This window comes from Camelina sativa, chromosome 14 (assembly GCF_000633955.1).
Source record: "Camelina sativa cultivar DH55 chromosome 14, Cs, whole genome shotgun sequence".
Classification (NCBI taxonomy): Eukaryota; Viridiplantae; Streptophyta; class Magnoliopsida; order Brassicales; family Brassicaceae; genus Camelina; species Camelina sativa.
The window spans coordinates 13,752,680-13,768,292 of NC_025698.1; the positions used below are offsets into that span (position 1 = coordinate 13,752,680).

A 15,613-nucleotide genomic window follows, 5' to 3' on the forward strand; every position below is an offset into this window, starting at 1 on the left:
AAAAAAAAAAAAAAAAAAAAAAAAAGGTTAAAGCTCAGTCACTCAATTCTCACCACTTGAGAGAGAGAGAGAGAGACTACTTTAAGGTGTTTTCATTGTGGGACAAAATTAGTCGACTTCTCTCGATTTTATATCTGTTCTTCTCTTCTTTAACACTGTTCTGTTTTCACAAACCCCAAAATCGAATCTGGGTTTTTTTAAAGTTCCATTTTTTTTTTGATCTGGGTATTATTACTAAAGCTCATCTTTTTAGAATCTGATCTACCTCTTCTTCTACTTTAGTATTACTTCACAAATTTGTAGAATCTGCGTTGTTCTGGAAATATGGAGTCTTGCTGTCCAGCCATGAAGCTAAACCACTGTTCGAGTCCCTTTGGTGGTTTGAACAAAAGTGGTGTTTCTGAGAGGGTAAGTGCATTCTGGGGAGCCGAAGTTGTCAAGGCCAATAATCTGAGGACACAGACAATTAGGAGTGGACCTCAGAAGATTCAGACAAACCTCATTCGCTCCGTTCTCACCCCATTTGTTGATCAAGAGTCTAATGTAAGTGTATGGGTTTTAGTTTATGTTATGGCATTGAAATGCATGTCCACGACCACAATTGTTAGTTCTACTGGTCAATTTGAATCTACCTAGCATCAGAGAACCCTCAATTCTGTTTAGTTGGGAACTGATTTGGACTGTTGTTGAAATTGGCTTCTGATGGTGTTAAGATGGCTGCTCAGACTTGTTGTCCCTGTTGTGAGGGATGCATTAATAACAAGGGTTTGGATTTTGAGGGTTTAGACTAGGGGAAGAGTGACTCTCATTATTCAAGGTTTTCTGGTTTGGTGAAATGAATAAGAACAGTAATTTTACAACTTCCAGCTTAACTGTAGTCACTGAGTAGCTTTTTTTTTTCTTCCAAGTTCTGTTTTTTCACGTAAAGAATGTATTTTTCAGGAACCTCTGTTGAGAACTCAAAATGCTGACCCAAAGAATGTAGCGTCTATCATACTAGGTGGTGGTGCTGGGACTCGCCTCTTCCCTCTTACAAGCAAGAGAGCTAAACCTGCGGTGAGGAGGTTTTGTTTGCCTGTTGTTTTTTTTTTTGATGATTCTTCTGATTTACTGTCAATGAGGTTTCTAACTAGTTAATAATTTGTAGGTGCCAATTGGAGGGTGTTACAGGCTGATAGATATACCAATGAGCAATTGCATCAACAGTGGTATTAGAAAGATCTTCATCTTAACTCAGTTCAACTCCTTCTCTCTCAATCGCCACCTTTCTCGTACTTACAACTTTGGCAATGGAGTCAATTTCGGTGATGGTTTTGTTGAGGTGATAGCATTACCTGCCATAGATTAGATTTGTCTTTACCGTGTTTTTCTTTGCATGTTAAAGTATCTCTTCTTTGAATGATTAGGTTCTTGCGGCAACCCAAACTTCTGGAGATGCAGGAAAGAAATGGTTTCAGGGAACTGCTGATGCCGTTAGGCAGTTTATATGGGTCTTCGAGGTTTTGTTTTGTCTTTCATCTCACAGAAAGTAATCTTGTCGGTGTGGTATACATTGTTAGACACATAATTTGGTTATGTTAATGCAGGATGCCAAGACAAAGAATGTGGAACATGTCTTGATCCTGTCTGGGGATCATCTCTATCGAATGGATTACATGAACTTTGTCCAGGTTAGACTTATTCGTCTTATTTGCCAACACTGAGCTCTACATGTGAACTTCGTTTCATTTTATTGTGTGTCTTTTGCAGAAGCACATTGAGTCAAATGCTGATATCACAGTTTCTTGTCTTCCCATGGATGAGAGGTGTGTCTGACGATCATTAACTATGTTCTTGCCTTACTTTTATTTGATGAACTTATTTGGTTCTTTATCTTATTGACAGCCGTGCTTCGGATTTTGGTTTGCTTAAAATTGACCAGTCTGGAAAAATCGTTCAATTCTCAGAGAAGCCAAAGGGAGATGACTTAAAGGCAATGGTAAGGATTTCTTATTTTTTTGTCAGAACTTTCACTACACAAAGTTAAAACTCAACTCATATTATTACTTGCAACAACATTACGTAACTTAGTGTTTTTCGCGTTTTCAGCAAGTTGACACTTCAATTCTTGGGTTACCACCAAAAGAAGCTGCAGAGTCCCCGTACATTGCATCGATGGGTGTTTATGTATTTAGAAAAGAGGTGTTGCTAAAGCTTCTAAGGTCAAGTTATCCTACATCCAATGACTTTGGTTCTGAAATTATCCCGTTGGCCGTTGGGGAGCACAATGTCCAGGTCTGTCGTTTGTTTTGCATGTTTAGCATATCACATCATCAATCAATATTTGTATTTCCTCTGACCTTTATTTATTAACTTGCGGCTACATACAAAACGAAAATGGCTAGGCATTTTTGTTCAATGATTATTGGGAGGATATTGGAACCATTGGATCATTTTTTGATGCCAATTTGGCCCTCACGGAACAGGTTTTCCCCGACACTATTGTTTAAAAACTACAGAACAGTTTCACAACTCCCGGTGAAACCTAATCATTTCTGTTTTTGGCAGCCTCCTAAATTCCAGTTTTACGATCCAAAAACACCATTCTTCACTTCTCCAAGATTCTTGCCACCTACCAAAGTTGATAAATGCAGGGTACGATTCTTGAATCCGTTTATTACCATGTTTCAGTTGATGATTTATGTGGTGATACTAACGTTTCAAAAATTTATTCTGGAACTGCAGATACTTGATTCTATAGTCTCACATGGATGCTTCTTGAGAGAATGCAGTGTGCAGCACTCTATTGTGGGCATACGATCACGTATAGAGTCTGGAGTAGAGCTTCAGGATACGATGATGATGGGAGCTGATTTCTACCAAACAGAAGCTGAAATCGCGTCTCTGCTGGCTGAAGGGAAAGTTCCGGTTGGTGTCGGCCAGAACACCAAAATCAGGTGAGCTTTCCACATCTAAAAGAAAAGACTAGTCTGATATGCTGATAAGGTTTTGAATAATCTAATCATATAGCATTCATCGTCCTGCTTGTGTTTACTAAATACAGGAACTGTATCATCGACAAGAACGCCAAGATCGGGAAGAACGTGATCATAGCGAATGCAGATGTATGTTTTCGCAATTATATATTTCTGTTAAAATTTAAAGAATCCGTTGGTTGATATCTTGGTTGTGACAGGGGGTGGAAGAAGGAGATAGGCCAGAGGAAGGGTTTCACATAAGGTCAGGCATCACCGTTGTGCTGAAGAACGCCACCATTAGAGATGGTCTGCATATTTAGCTTTTAAACCTTCACTGATTCTTGTGAGAGATTTTGTAAGGAGACACGTTAGTTACTATTCCGATCAATAATTTTAATAAACAAGAGAGTGTACAACCTACTCCATATAGGCAATAAGAAACCAATATAGCACATGTTACGGATTCAAACCTATCTAAATCTGATTAAATAGATTTTCCTCTTAATTAACTTATTTTCTTTTTATAAATTGTAGAGATATTGTGTAACAGAATATCACACAATATATATCCTCTTCGTTTAGTTTTTCTTTTTCTTTTTCTCTCTCGTAAGTCATATTTCTAAACTCTTCTCCATCCCAAGTCTTGTCCAGTCTTCTCCTCCAATGATTAATTGGAATGAAAGAGGGGTGGAATCTCCGTATCAAAAGATTTGCTGGGAGCTTTTAAGAATTTACGAGGAATCGCTTCCCTTGGGTGATTATTCACATGAAACCATAACATCTTTAATTTCTTCTGAATTGCTAGCCCTACAAGATGAGTTTGGAAGATTTGGTGTCTCTGATTCAAGGGTTCATCAACAGCCTCTACAAGATAATCATCAATTTCCCCTGAACAGTGGGGATCAAGGTATGAACAATCGTGAGAACTGGTTTCCTTCAGATTCTCAGCCAAAAACTAGACGAGAACTGAGTAGGTCTGATGCTCCTAAGCCATATAACTACGATTTTCATGAAGGTAATACTCGTGGTAGTGGTAGTGCCATGGGTTCTCAATATACTTCCTTGAATGGAAATTTTGGAGACGTTTCTTTTACCCCAAGTAATCCTTTCTATGACCACCCTTGGAGTTATGTATTTGGTTATAATAAAATCCACACTAATCATGATACTATCTTATCATGTGCTAAAGACCGTTTAGAGTCTCGTGTGTTGCAAGATGTGATTGCCAAGGGTTCAAAGGAGACAGTTGATGAGATATTTGATAATTTGATCTCACATGTATGTGAACTGATGATTGACCCTTTTGGCCATCAAGTCTTTCAAAAGCTTCTAGAGAAATGCACCGTTGAACAGATTACTCGGGTTTTGGATACACTCACTCAACAACCTCATCAGTTTGTTCGGGTTTGTGTCGATTCACACGGGTACACATGAATTTATGAGAAATAGTCTCACTAACAGCATTTTTATTTAACTTGTACTTTTTTTTTTGAGATAACAGATCCCATGCAATACAAGCTTTGATGCAAAATCTTTGTTCTATAGAGCAAATATCTCGGTTCATGGCTACTCTATGCCATGTTGCACTTCGATTAACCAAGAATGTTAATTCTAATGTGATTATGTTTTGCCTCAACCAACTCTCTCCTTCACATAGCAAAGTAAGCATCTCAACAATATTTATGAAAACCAACATGTTTTTTTTTCCATTAAATTCATAGTGACGTCTTTTTTATTGATGTCGTTTAAAAACTATAAGATAACCTCACCTACATAGCTTTCCAAACTATTTGTGTTTGGTTGATATTTGAATAGACTACTAGTACTAGGTGAGTAAAAGTGTAACAAAGACTTTACAGCTCTCTTGCTTATCTTATAAGAAAATGAGTAAATTTTATTGTGTAAACCGGTTTGAACTTGTTTAATTGTGATTTTATATTCTTTTTTTTATGTGTGGTCTCTTCTATATATGACGACAGTATCTTATGGGAGTGATTGTTCAACACTGTTACGAAATTGCAACTGATCAACATGGATATTTTTTGATTAAACAATGCATTGGACAATGCTCTCGAGAGCTAAGAGACATTTTGATTAAGGAGATAATCACTAATGCTTTGAGACTATGCATGAATTGTTACGGGTAAAATAATATTTTTGATACAAGTTTTATGAAGTTTTGCTAATCATTTTCTATATATCACATTTTTACTCACACATCAAAATCTAATTTTCTACTTATCAGAAACTACTTGGTGCAATATGTGTTGGAGTTGGAAGATTATCAGGTGGCAAGGGCTCTCTCAAAACATCTTGATGGAAACTACGTGCAACTCTCTTATGACAAGTATGGGAGTCATGCGGTGCATAAGTGTTTGAAAAGCAGAGAGTTTTGCTCTAGGAGGATCATAACGGAGTTGTTAAGTGACATTGATTCACTTCTTGTAAATCCTTTTGGGAATTATGTGATTCAGACAGCGTGGATTGTATCCCAGGTAAGAGATAAACATGATTTAAACTCGTTTAATGTGGATTTAATGTATGTATAAACGTATCTTGTGTTTGGTACTGTTTTGTAGGATGATGTGCAAAACGTTTTGTTGTACCATATAAACAGAAATGTTCCGTTCATGAAGTGCAACAGATATGGGAGAAAAGTACTAGAGAAACTCAATCTTAGGACGTAGGAGAATTTATCCATTAATGTAGTGTAGGTTTATGTGAGTGTTGTCAATGCTTCTTTGTTAGTTCTTAACTTATATATGCTTTAAGGTTTGTGTATTAGGTCTCATACTCTCATTAGTGAGAGTCATTCATCTACTTGCCATTAACTATGCTTTTGAAAGTGCTCCAAAAACATATATCTTCATTCCGCTGAGTTAGATACTAAGGCTTTGCTGATTTGTTGATTGCACTACACTACATTAATGGGTTTGGAAACATAAGGATAATTAAAATTTAAACGTACGTAATCCAGTAGTACCCATAAGGCTCTAACGGCCGTATGCAATTATGTTTTAGCTAATAATACATTAATTCCTTGAGAGAGGGGTCAAACGAAATCTATTATATCCCCATAGAGATCACTTTTGAAAACTTCATATGACTATATCTAACTTATCATACGGCTGCATCACTTAAGACAATAAGACATCAAGAGTACGAAAACAAGACACGAATATACAATATGCATGGAAGAAAGCCCCTTTAGTATATATATATATAACCATTGATACTCAAGATTGTGGAGATATTAAATTGATTAATGTCCTTCTTTTGTTAAGTAATGTCCATAAAATTGTTTGTTTTTTTTTTGGTTTTTAATCTGTGTGTTTCACTGTTTTGGGTCACTCAAAGATTTTATGCAAAAAAGTTGTCATTATCAATGGACCAAACTCGCATGCTCAACGTTTATCATCACCATGTATAATTACATACACCGACTCCTTTTATTAATTTATTATTTCATTTGTATTTCCTAGTCTCATGTCACCGTTACTTCGCGCCTCACGTTGACGATATGACAATTTAATCATGACAAAAAGATAAGGAATATTTTTATCATCATCATCATATGCACCTCTCTTTTTTGTTTTCCCTCAATAGCTACCAGAAAAGAGCACAAACTCACACAAGTTTGCTCAAGTGGGTATAGGCTTCTTCTTTACATGTTGCAGAATGAAAACCTGAATCTATATCCAAATATATATATATATATATATATGCAAGTTGTAGATGACAAAAAATATATTTGAAGAAACAATCATTTGATCTTTTTTTGTGTGTGTGTGTGAGAGAGAGCAGGACTGTTTAGTACTGATTTTTGGTAATTCGTATTACGCTTGTGTTTTATAAAATCACTATAGATCGACAAATTTAGAAAATACATTGACTAAGTTGATCCTTGTTAGCACGACAATGTCTCTTTTATATATTTGTGTTTGTTACGCTTTTGTCGTCACGCATAAAATACTTTATCAAAACCATGTATGAATCTATTTTATTAATCTTCACTTATATCATCCATAATTATTTGTAACTATTACCTTCTTTTCCAGTTTGATAACTTATTTATCATTTTTGTTGAACCTTCAAAAGCGCACTTGAGAGAATGAAAATGAGTAGTACCATCGAACATGGTTATTGTGAGGTTAAAATGAGAATGAGTAAAAAAATTACAACCATAGTCGTCTATTTTTGTGGAATAACCATTCTAATTTGGTCCCATGAATCTTGGCCTCTAACTAATTAAAAATTCTCTACAAAAGTAAAAGACTATTTATATCACAAAAAAATTGTGTTATGCTAACCTTTTGTGACTTATGCTCAAGCTCATGCACATCATACTCGTCTATATATTGCTTTTAGCATCATCACACTCAACTGCTTTGTTTTGACTTTAATTTCCATCTCTAATAAGGGCATGCCTTTCGTGTTCCTTAAGGCTAATTGCTCACTAATTTCTGCTGCTTTCGAATAAAATATTATCTATATATGTTAAAAAGGGGTATAATATGTATATATGATATGATTTACAATATATTAAATTTTATTTTTCTTTTGAATAAAGCAATGAAACACCAATTATATTTATTTATTTAATCAAATCATGGTGGTTTAAGAGCTGGACTTCAAAGTACCAAAATTTGAATTTCCACTGTATCAATTCATAGTTAGTCACTGTTAATGCGTTGATCAGCAAAATTATATGGCATTTTAAAAAAATTGTGAAACTTAGTGGAAATTATGGAAACTCTTTTTGAGGTGCGTTTCCCGTTTTCGAAACATTTCGGAAACAGAAATTCGTGGAAACTCGGAAACAAGGTACAAAAACACGATTTCTAAAAATTTATGTTTGGAAATACGATGGAAACTCCATTTCCGTTTTGGAAACACGACGGAAACTTATTTTTTTAATTTGAAACTTAATAAATAAATATTTTTAAAATATAAAACTTCATTATAGATATAAATATATAATATTATTAATGTTTTAATTCAACTATTTAATATTTATATTTGAAGTTTTATTTATTGAAATTTTTTGATATAGTTTTTATGTTTGGTGTTTTATTATATATATATATATATATGTACATACGTTTCCAAAATGTTTCTATTTCTTAATTTTTGAAAAAAACGTTTTCTGTTTCCAAAACGTTTTGTTTCCACGTATCCGTCTCTGTTTCCATGCAATCTAGGTTTGAACTTCCATATGGAATTGTTTCCTTCCTTATTAACTTTTTTTTTCTTTTCCAAATCGTCACAACCTTATTTCCTGATAATTAAAACCACCGTACTCATTTTTATACTTTTGACTAATAAAACAAATATTCTGTCTCTCTCTCTCCTGTCAAAACAAAACAAAACAAAACTGTATCTCTAAAGTTTTCTATCATCCAATGTCGAACGACTTAAACATTGAGAGAAAGAAGACAAAAAAATAATTATTTTATTCATTTTTTTTTTGGACAAATTGTTTTATACATATAAATGTAGTAGCTTGTTGACAAAAAAATAAAATAAAAATTAGTAGTTTAAACATTTATCAAGGAATTTAACATACATAAATAAATATTTTCCCGAATTCTCATTTGTTTGCCTACATGTAAATATATATAGTAATGAAACTTTCGATATCTTAATTTCTTTTGTTTTCCTTATGCAAAGCAATGATGATTCATAAATTCCTTGATATGTTAAAAAAAAAATCGGAATTCCACTAAATCAAAAGAAATGGTTAATCAAAACAAAAAAAGCGTTTAAGTATCATTAATTAACGGATAAAAATCGACATTTATAATTTGCAAACCTTCCCTTCAACGCAAACATTTCTCTCTCTTTGTTTGTTTTTTGCATTTCACCAAACCTTTCTTCATCTTCTCTCTCACACTACTAACAACAAACACTTCCTTCTTCTCCGACTATGGATAAGAAACACGGCGGCTTGTTCTCCAAGTCCAATTCCCGGCGATCACGATCCAAGAGTCCTGTCAGAAGCGTTTCTCCGATCATCATCCGTCGTCGGAAAGGTCGTTACGTCACGCAGCCGGACCGGTACCACATGTCTGAGATGCTTGCTCCTGTTATAGAAGGTCCTGATCCAGACGGTGAAGACTCCGGAAGCAGTGGTGATTACTCTCGGTTCGAGAGACGGTGGTACAATTGGATGAAATGTCAGCTTCCTGTGGCTCCGCCGTCAGTGTCGTCTTCTTCCGATTTCAAACGAACGGATCTGAGGCTTTTGCTTGGTGTTCTTGGCGCACCGTTAGGTCCTGTTCACGTTAGTGCTCTGGATCTCCTTCCTCACCTCAGCATCAAGAATACTCCCATGGTGAGCTTTAATTTTCACTCTCGTTCCTCAAAATTAGGGGACAGTGTTTGGTGATTACTATGCGCAAGACAACTCGAATCCCTAGGTTTTAGCTTAATCTTCTTTTAATTGCATACTAATTGAGTTTTTTTTGTTTTTGGTTGAATTGTGGTTGTCTCACTGTGTTGAGGATGAAGTCTAATAATAAGCACTTTACCAATACTTGGAAATTTCAGGAAACATCCTCTGCTCAGTACATACTTCAGCAGTATACGGCTGCATCAGGTGGTCAGAAGGTTCATAGTTATGTGCAAAATGGATATGTTATGGGAAGAATCAGGACGATGGCCTCAGAGTTTGAGACAGGCTCAAAGGGTTCAAAGAGCAAGAATAATTCTTCAAAAGCTGTTGAGTCTGGAGGATTTGTGTTGTGGCATATGAATCCTGATATGTGGTACATGGAGCTTGTTCTTGGTGGGAGCAAAGTCCTTGCAGGCTGTGATGGGAAGCTTGTGTGGAGGCACACACCATGGCTTGGACCTCATGCTGCAAAAGGACCGGTTAGACCATTACGACGTGCTCTTCAGGTTTGGCCTCTTGTCCCAAGGAAGCCGTCTCATGCATTTTTGTTTGGCTTGCATAGTTAAAATTGTTACTCTTTTGTATATTCAGGGACTTGACCCGAGAACCACAGCGTATATGTTTGCTAATGCAAGGTGCATAGGAGAAAAGAAGATAGATGGTGAAGACTGTTTCATTCTAAAGCTATGCGCAGACCCAGCAACACTCAAAGCTAGAAGCGAAGGGGCATCAGAAACAATAAGACATACTTTGTTTGGTTACTTCAGCCAAAAGACTGGTCTTCTTGTTCACTTGGAAGACTCCCAGCTAACCCGAATACAAAACAATGGAGGCGAAGCGGTGTACTGGGAAACGACCATCAATTCATACCTAGAAGACTACAAACAGGTAGAAGGCATCATGATAGCTCACTCAGGTAGATCTGTGGCTACGCTTTTGCGGTTTGGAGATATGTCATCGGGACATAACACTAAGACGACAATGCAAGAAGCATGGGTCATCGATGAGATTGCGTTCAATGTCCCTGGCTTGTCTATGGATTGTTTCATTCCACCTTCAGAGCTCAGATTTGATTCCCACGTTGAAGAGTTATCTCAAGGCCCCAGAATTAAGACATTGCAGGGCTCCCGCCAGAAAAATGGGTGATGTCAAAAGAAACCAGGAGAGATCAATGTGTATAATTCATTCAAAAGAAACCCTAGGTCGATTATTCTAGTTTTGCTATTGTTGAAGCTAAAAATTCTTGTAGGAAGATGTAAATAGACCGCAGGAAAAATCTCGTTCTTTTTGCCGCATAATGTTTTAGAGGAATGTGTATAAACTCTATTCGAGAGGGCTATTTTCATCATCAACTTAGTGAGGCCAGTCCAGTCCAGTTTCGTTTTATATGCAATGATATAAGCAGCCATCTAGTTCACAGCCTATAAAGAATGTGACTTAGTCATCTTCATCCATACCAACTGGAAGGTGATGGAATACGATCTTCCTTGTATTGTATATCAATAGATTCATAGACTGACTGTGTAGTCTCTGTTGTAACACAAAAATTACCCTTTTGGTTGTATTACCAACAATGTATGGTTTCTTATTGTGAGTTTAGACTTCCAATAAGATGAGACGTTTAGTAATTTCCATATATCTATATATATATATATATTGAGTTTAAATACGGAGTTCATATGGTAAACAGTTGAAATGAGAGACTAATCTACGTACATATTGGAGTAAACCATTTGCACCACAGTCGACCAACTTCATTTTCATGAAACAAATCCTTTTGGAAAAGTTAGACCGGTTCAGTAGTAAACCGGGTTGATTGATTTGGTACGTCGCTAAAATAAAATCCGTTTCACCTTTTGCTTTCAACAGTTCAGGGCGTGTGCCAAATATTTCAGTGAAAAGGTAGAGACGAGAGAGACTAGGGAGCAATCTAATTCTAGTCTACACCCAGATTCACCAATCACCAACAAACAAACAAGGTATCCTCGGTTAATTTTATATCAGACCATTTCTGATCTTTTGCCTCTCTGGTGATTCCTAAAATTGAGTTGTTTCTCTCTGGTGAAGAAGATTAAATAATGGTGCTCTCTGACTTCACTGGAGTTGGTGTTGGATTCGGTAATGCCCCCCTCATTCACAATTCATTCTTTTTCCTTTTTGTCTTATTTGATTCGACTCGTAATTTTGTGAAATTGGAATTATCTAATCTATCTAGGGTTCGGTGTTGGCTGTGGATTTGGCGTTGGATGGGGTTTTGGAGGTTCCTTCTCAACTCTCTCTTTTTTGCTGTTTTTTTAATGAAATCCGGACTAAGCTGAGATCGGATTACAAGTTAAATTCCACAGAGACTAGATTTGAATTGGTTGGAGATGATGGAATGATTAATAAGAAAAACTAAAGCTAATTCTTTTCAAGTTATTGTTAATTTCACTTATAGAATCATTTCCATTTGGGAACATTATTACTCTCTGCTTGCTTAGTTTTGGGATTATATTGCGGAATGTCTCAACTGAAGCTTATGTAGTCCTGGGTCCTCTGTATATATCATCACTCATAAGCTTCTTCTTCATCTTTCCTTGCTGATGTTTGTCTGTCTGATGGGTATACATTTTGATGGATTCATGTTCCATAACATTTGCAAACCTCTACTGAATTGGAGATTTTCTTGCAGGAATGCCTATGAACATTTTAGGCGTTGGTGCAGGTAAAGCATTTTCAAGCATCTACTTCTGCATCTTTTATTACTTGTCCGCACACACACAAGCAGTTTTAATGCTAAATTCTAGTTCTCGCGCATTTTTAATTTGAAGGTGGCGGTTGCGGAGTAGGTTTGGGCCTCGGGTGGGGTTTCGGGACTGCTTTTGGGAGTCACTACCGATCGTCTAGACTTACATTTCAAGGCATCGAGTTAGAGAAAGCCGATAGTAAACGTGAGGATAAGGCGGCCAACATGTCCACCACTTAAGCCGTCTCGGATTTTAGCCCCAGCTTGGATTGATTGTAAAAGAAAACATCTTTTTTCTTTTTCTTCTCAGTGTATATCACTTCAGAAGTTCAGATACTCGAATCAATAATATATTCCGAATTGACTTTTTCCACAATGTTCACAATCTTTCGATCTTGGGTTTGTCGTTCCAAATTGTCTACTCAGTTTCTCTTTTATCTCAATCAATGAAACCCATTTCCAATAATGGAACCACTAAAAAAGTCATTTCTACATTACAAAGCAACCAATAACAGTGGAATTAACTGTACAGTAAAAAATGAAGATTGCCAAATTCATTCGTCTCTTTTCCCGTTTACACACAAGATGACTGAACTCGAACGTGCTATTCCATACCACCAGTCTTCTACATTGAATGCACTGCGACTACCACTGCAATGACAAAAAATGTATCATCTCAAAACTTAAAAAAGGGATGCAAAAACAAGCTATGCTTCCAAAATATGGCATGATTCGGATCAGCAAATATTTACCGATAAGAAAAACTAAAAGAAGAATCCAAATGGCAGCGTGAACGGATTTACTATATCGCATCCGATACTGAGACCGTTGAAGTTGCCTCTGCAAAGCTCCATACCAACCATGAAGCTGCTTTTCGTAACAGTCCTCCTCACACTCCATACAACTTTTGCCCCTCTCTAAACCTCCTCCATTCAAGACTTGCTGAGAAACATTAAAAAAAAACATTCTTAGTAAAAGATTCATATAACCAGGAGGGAAAGAAAAGTAAGCCGTTAGAAGATCTTACTTGGTTAGCTTGGATAGGTAATAAAGCAGCATCAGAGTCTCCTTGACGATCTAAAGCCTTCCACTTTCGAATGCAATGCTTAGACCCAGGTTCCATATAATTTAAGAAACCAGAGAAGCTAGGTACTTTCCTGGGAGGTCGAACCACTGGCTCCCCCTCACCATGAGATTTCTTCAACAAACCGTCGTCAGAAACGACAACGTTCCAAGCAGTGAATTCAGCAGCACTAGCCGTCCTTCTATGCCCATTGTTTTGGTTTACTACTTTGACAGAATCAGACGGTCCAGTCAAGAAGAGGGCAAGCTCATTACGATCATCTTCATCCAAACGAACCCATCTAGGAGTTCCTTTGCCATCGGATACCGCAGCTTCCTTGAGAGATTTCTCGATTTTGGAAACCTGAGCTTCCATTGCGAATGTAAACTCACGATGCCTATCTCTAGTTTCATCACTCATACGATTGTCGTAGCTTGATTTCACAGCTTTCTGGAATTCATCTAACTACACCCAAAACAAAAACATTTACAGATTCTCACTTAGCTCTCAATCAAAAGAGTTAGAAACAGAGTTGTGAGGGAAAAAGAAAGAAACCTGCCATTTGGTGGTTCCTAAAGCAGCGTGAAGATCCCTATGAAGCTGCTCAGAGTCCCATACATTAGAAGAGTCTCGTTTCCCATTGATCCATGTCCTGTACGCCGACTCCATCCTATAAAATGAATCGAAGATTAGCACACACGTTGTGAGATTTCAGATCTATTCAAAAATCCTAATTCCCAAATCCGAAGCTACAGCATTATAAATCATACAAACACAGATTGAAAACGAAAAAAAAAAACATTGGGAGATTGGGAAAAGGCGAAAAACCTGTCGGCAGATTCCTGAACCTCTTCAGCAGCGGGAAAGAAAGGATCTTTCTCCCACCGATCCAAACTCGTCGTCATCACTTTTGAGACTAATATAATAATATCCCTAACAAGGAATGAGAAAGCTGACGGAGGAAGAAGAAGAATTAATGATCGTTGGAAGATGAGAAGAGAAACCCAGGAAGAGAGAGAGAGAGAGAGAGAGAGAGAGAGAGTTTCGAAAATGGGATCCAAAAGATTTCTTTCTCTCAGAGAAGAGAGGGAACGTTCTTCTTCTTCTTCGATTAGCCCAAAATCCTTTACGGCCTTTCGTTACTTGGCACGTGCCTAATTAATTTAGTACTAATTGCGTTTTGTTTTTTTTCTTCCAAAATTGTTATTACTATTTTTTTTAGAGTAGTTTTTTTAAAAGTGAAATACCCTGAGCTACCACTATTTTGAGTTTTCGTTCCAAAAGTAGCACGCTTAAGTATTCCAAATTTACTATTTTAGAATATTGAGTATTAAAAGAACAATATTCATTATTTAAAATTCTCATAAAAAATCAATTAGTGATGAATCTTTCGTATTAAAAGAATATTGAGTATTAAAAGACTAATCTCTTTTACATTTCTCCGGTGAAGCTTCTGATGAATCTTTCGATCGTAGATCTTCATTTCTGATTTTAGATTTTTTTAATTAGTCTCGCTCAACTGAAGCTTCAGTCAGGTGCTAAATCGATGGTTGTTATCATTTTTTCTTTCTTCTTCTTCTTTCAGCGTTTGAAATTTGGGAATCGCGATTTCAGAGCTTGAAATTAGGAGATTCTTTGAATTTCAGGATGAAAATGTTTTGTGATTTTGGTTTTGCACTGGCTTGATTGTAGTGTTGTGCGTTTTCAGGAAAGCACCATCCACATATAATTGTAAGTTTTTCTGATTTGATTAACGCAAGAATAGAAAATAGAAGTGAAGCATTTTTGTGGGTGTTATTGGAAATAAAACAACATTTTTGCTGTAGTATACATATGTATTCAATGAAGCATCATTTGTTGGTGATATGATGTTTTTGAAGGTTTGTCTAAGTTGTGTCTAATTATAGGTATGGTGTAAGTATGGTGGAGATATACTCTGTTTTTGGTGAGTGGAAACTAAATGACAAATTTCATTGGAGATTTTTCATTGATACAAACAAAGGTGGATCACTTTGTGAAGTTGCTGAGAATATCACATACAAAGATTTAGTTGAGACTGTTTTTGAAGATTTCGGACTTGATGGTCTAGTTAAACAGATTACACTCAGCTATGAACTTCCAAGGGTGAAATTAATGGTAGAAGATTCCCCACCGATCTTTATTCGCAACGACCGCCAATTGTGCACTTATATCAAAAAGATACAAGGAAATCTTGAAATAGCACGTTTGTGTGTATCGGTAAGTTATATTTACATGACTCTTACTTTTATTTTAACTGTAACTTCCTTAAACTTATTCTTCACAATGATATAAGTTTAAGCTATGTATGTTTATTTTTGTAGGAATTTCATCAATCGTTTGGTAGTGACATCTCACTTTCTATGCCACATAGTGATACATGCTCAACCGCTGAAAAAGAAAAGACCAATAATTCATTTGTTTTGCTTGCTGCTCGAGATCCTATTTTGATCCTT

The 15,613-nt window shown here is 36.3% G+C and overlaps 5 protein-coding genes across 6 annotated transcripts; 4 read left to right on the top strand and 1 right to left on the bottom strand.

Moving 5' to 3' along the window:
* Positions 7 to 3,411, top strand: LOC104741373 (glucose-1-phosphate adenylyltransferase large subunit 2, chloroplastic). Its single transcript, XM_010462223.1, has 13 exons — positions 7 to 543; positions 943 to 1,056; positions 1,148 to 1,321; positions 1,407 to 1,499; positions 1,587 to 1,670; positions 1,750 to 1,805; positions 1,885 to 1,978; positions 2,089 to 2,274; positions 2,385 to 2,465; positions 2,548 to 2,634; positions 2,725 to 2,936; positions 3,044 to 3,104; positions 3,176 to 3,411. Exons 1-13 carry the CDS (start codon positions 325 to 327, stop codon positions 3,275 to 3,277), a joined length of 1,563 nt encoding a protein of 520 aa, XP_010460525.1. The 5' UTR covers positions 7 to 324; the 3' UTR covers positions 3,278 to 3,411.
* On the top strand, positions 3,621 to 5,644 carry LOC104743563 (pumilio homolog 15-like). The gene is made up of 5 exons (XM_010464629.1): positions 3,621 to 4,381; positions 4,459 to 4,618; positions 4,937 to 5,100; positions 5,203 to 5,452; positions 5,537 to 5,644. Exons 1-5 carry the CDS (start codon positions 3,621 to 3,623, stop codon positions 5,642 to 5,644), a joined length of 1,443 nt encoding a protein of 480 aa, XP_010462931.1.
* Positions 8,804 to 10,721, top strand: LOC104741374. The gene is made up of 3 exons (XM_010462224.1): positions 8,804 to 9,291; positions 9,507 to 9,857; positions 9,943 to 10,721. The coding sequence occupies exons 1-3, from the start codon at positions 8,884 to 8,886 to the stop codon at positions 10,495 to 10,497; spliced, it is 1,314 nt and encodes a 437-aa protein (XP_010460526.1). The 5' UTR covers positions 8,804 to 8,883; the 3' UTR covers positions 10,498 to 10,721.
* LOC104741376 (protein TRIGALACTOSYLDIACYLGLYCEROL 5, chloroplastic) lies at positions 11,198 to 12,443 on the top strand. Of its 2 annotated transcripts, none has more exons than XM_010462227.2 (5): positions 11,198 to 11,330; positions 11,419 to 11,469; positions 11,567 to 11,611; positions 12,023 to 12,055; positions 12,162 to 12,443. In XM_010462227.2, exons 2-5 carry the CDS (start codon positions 11,430 to 11,432, stop codon positions 12,314 to 12,316), a joined length of 273 nt encoding a protein of 90 aa, XP_010460529.1. In that variant the 5' UTR covers positions 11,198 to 11,330; positions 11,419 to 11,429; the 3' UTR covers positions 12,317 to 12,443. The 2 variants fall into 2 exon arrangements, with proteins under 2 accessions (XP_010460529.1, XP_019090871.1); XM_019235326.1 differs by having other exon boundaries at positions 11,422 to 11,469.
* Positions 12,411 to 14,250, bottom strand: LOC104741375. Its single transcript, XM_010462225.2, has 5 exons — positions 13,968 to 14,250; positions 13,695 to 13,809; positions 13,104 to 13,604; positions 12,829 to 13,018; positions 12,411 to 12,727 (listed from the first exon to the last, which is right to left on the bottom strand). Exons 1-5 carry the CDS (start codon positions 14,042 to 14,044, stop codon positions 12,702 to 12,704), a joined length of 909 nt encoding a protein of 302 aa, XP_010460527.1. The 5' UTR covers positions 14,045 to 14,250; the 3' UTR covers positions 12,411 to 12,701.

What these genes read in the sequence shown, in the direction of transcription:
- LOC104741373 (XM_010462223.1), top strand. Translation starts at nt 325, where the DNA reads ATGGAGTCTTGCTGTCCAGCCATGAAGCTAAACCACTGTTCGAGTCCC. An exon ending in ATTTGGCCCTCACGGAACAG is followed by an intron (nt 2,466 to 2,547) that starts GTTTTCCCCGAC and finishes TGTTTTTGGCAG; the next exon opens with CCTCCTAAATTCCAGTTTTA. An exon ending in CCAAAGTTGATAAATGCAGG is followed by an intron (nt 2,635 to 2,724) that starts GTACGATTCTTG and finishes CTGGAACTGCAG; the next exon opens with ATACTTGATTCTATAGTCTC.
- LOC104741375 (XM_010462225.2), bottom strand. Translation starts at nt 14,044, where the DNA reads ATGACGACGAGTTTGGATCGGTGGGAGAAAGATCCTTTCTTTCCCGCT. An exon ending in GTTCAGGAATCTGCCGACAG is followed by an intron (nt 13,810 to 13,967) that starts GTTTTTCGCCTT and finishes TTCATTTTATAG; the next exon opens with GATGGAGTCGGCGTACAGGA. An exon ending in TCTTTTAGTTTTTCTTATCG is followed by an intron (nt 12,728 to 12,828) that starts GTAAATATTTGC and finishes TTGTCATTGCAG; the next exon opens with TGGTAGTCGCAGTGCATTCA.
- LOC104741374 (XM_010462224.1), top strand. Translation starts at nt 8,884, where the DNA reads ATGGATAAGAAACACGGCGGCTTGTTCTCCAAGTCCAATTCCCGGCGA. An exon ending in GCATCAAGAATACTCCCATG is followed by an intron (nt 9,292 to 9,506) that starts GTGAGCTTTAAT and finishes TGGAAATTTCAG; the next exon opens with GAAACATCCTCTGCTCAGTA. An exon ending in CATTACGACGTGCTCTTCAG is followed by an intron (nt 9,858 to 9,942) that starts GTTTGGCCTCTT and finishes TTGTATATTCAG; the next exon opens with GGACTTGACCCGAGAACCAC.
- LOC104743563 (XM_010464629.1), top strand. Translation starts at nt 3,621, where the DNA reads ATGATTAATTGGAATGAAAGAGGGGTGGAATCTCCGTATCAAAAGATT. An exon ending in TCTCTCCTTCACATAGCAAA is followed by an intron (nt 4,619 to 4,936) that starts GTAAGCATCTCA and finishes ATATGACGACAG; the next exon opens with TATCTTATGGGAGTGATTGT. An exon ending in CAGCGTGGATTGTATCCCAG is followed by an intron (nt 5,453 to 5,536) that starts GTAAGAGATAAA and finishes ACTGTTTTGTAG; the next exon opens with GATGATGTGCAAAACGTTTT.
- LOC104741376 (XM_010462227.2), top strand. Translation starts at nt 11,430, where the DNA reads ATGGTGCTCTCTGACTTCACTGGAGTTGGTGTTGGATTCG. An exon ending in TGGAGTTGGTGTTGGATTCG is followed by an intron (nt 11,470 to 11,566) that starts GTAATGCCCCCC and finishes TAATCTATCTAG; the next exon opens with GGTTCGGTGTTGGCTGTGGA. An exon ending in CGTTGGATGGGGTTTTGGAG is followed by an intron (nt 11,612 to 12,022) that starts GTTCCTTCTCAA and finishes ATTTTCTTGCAG; the next exon opens with GAATGCCTATGAACATTTTA.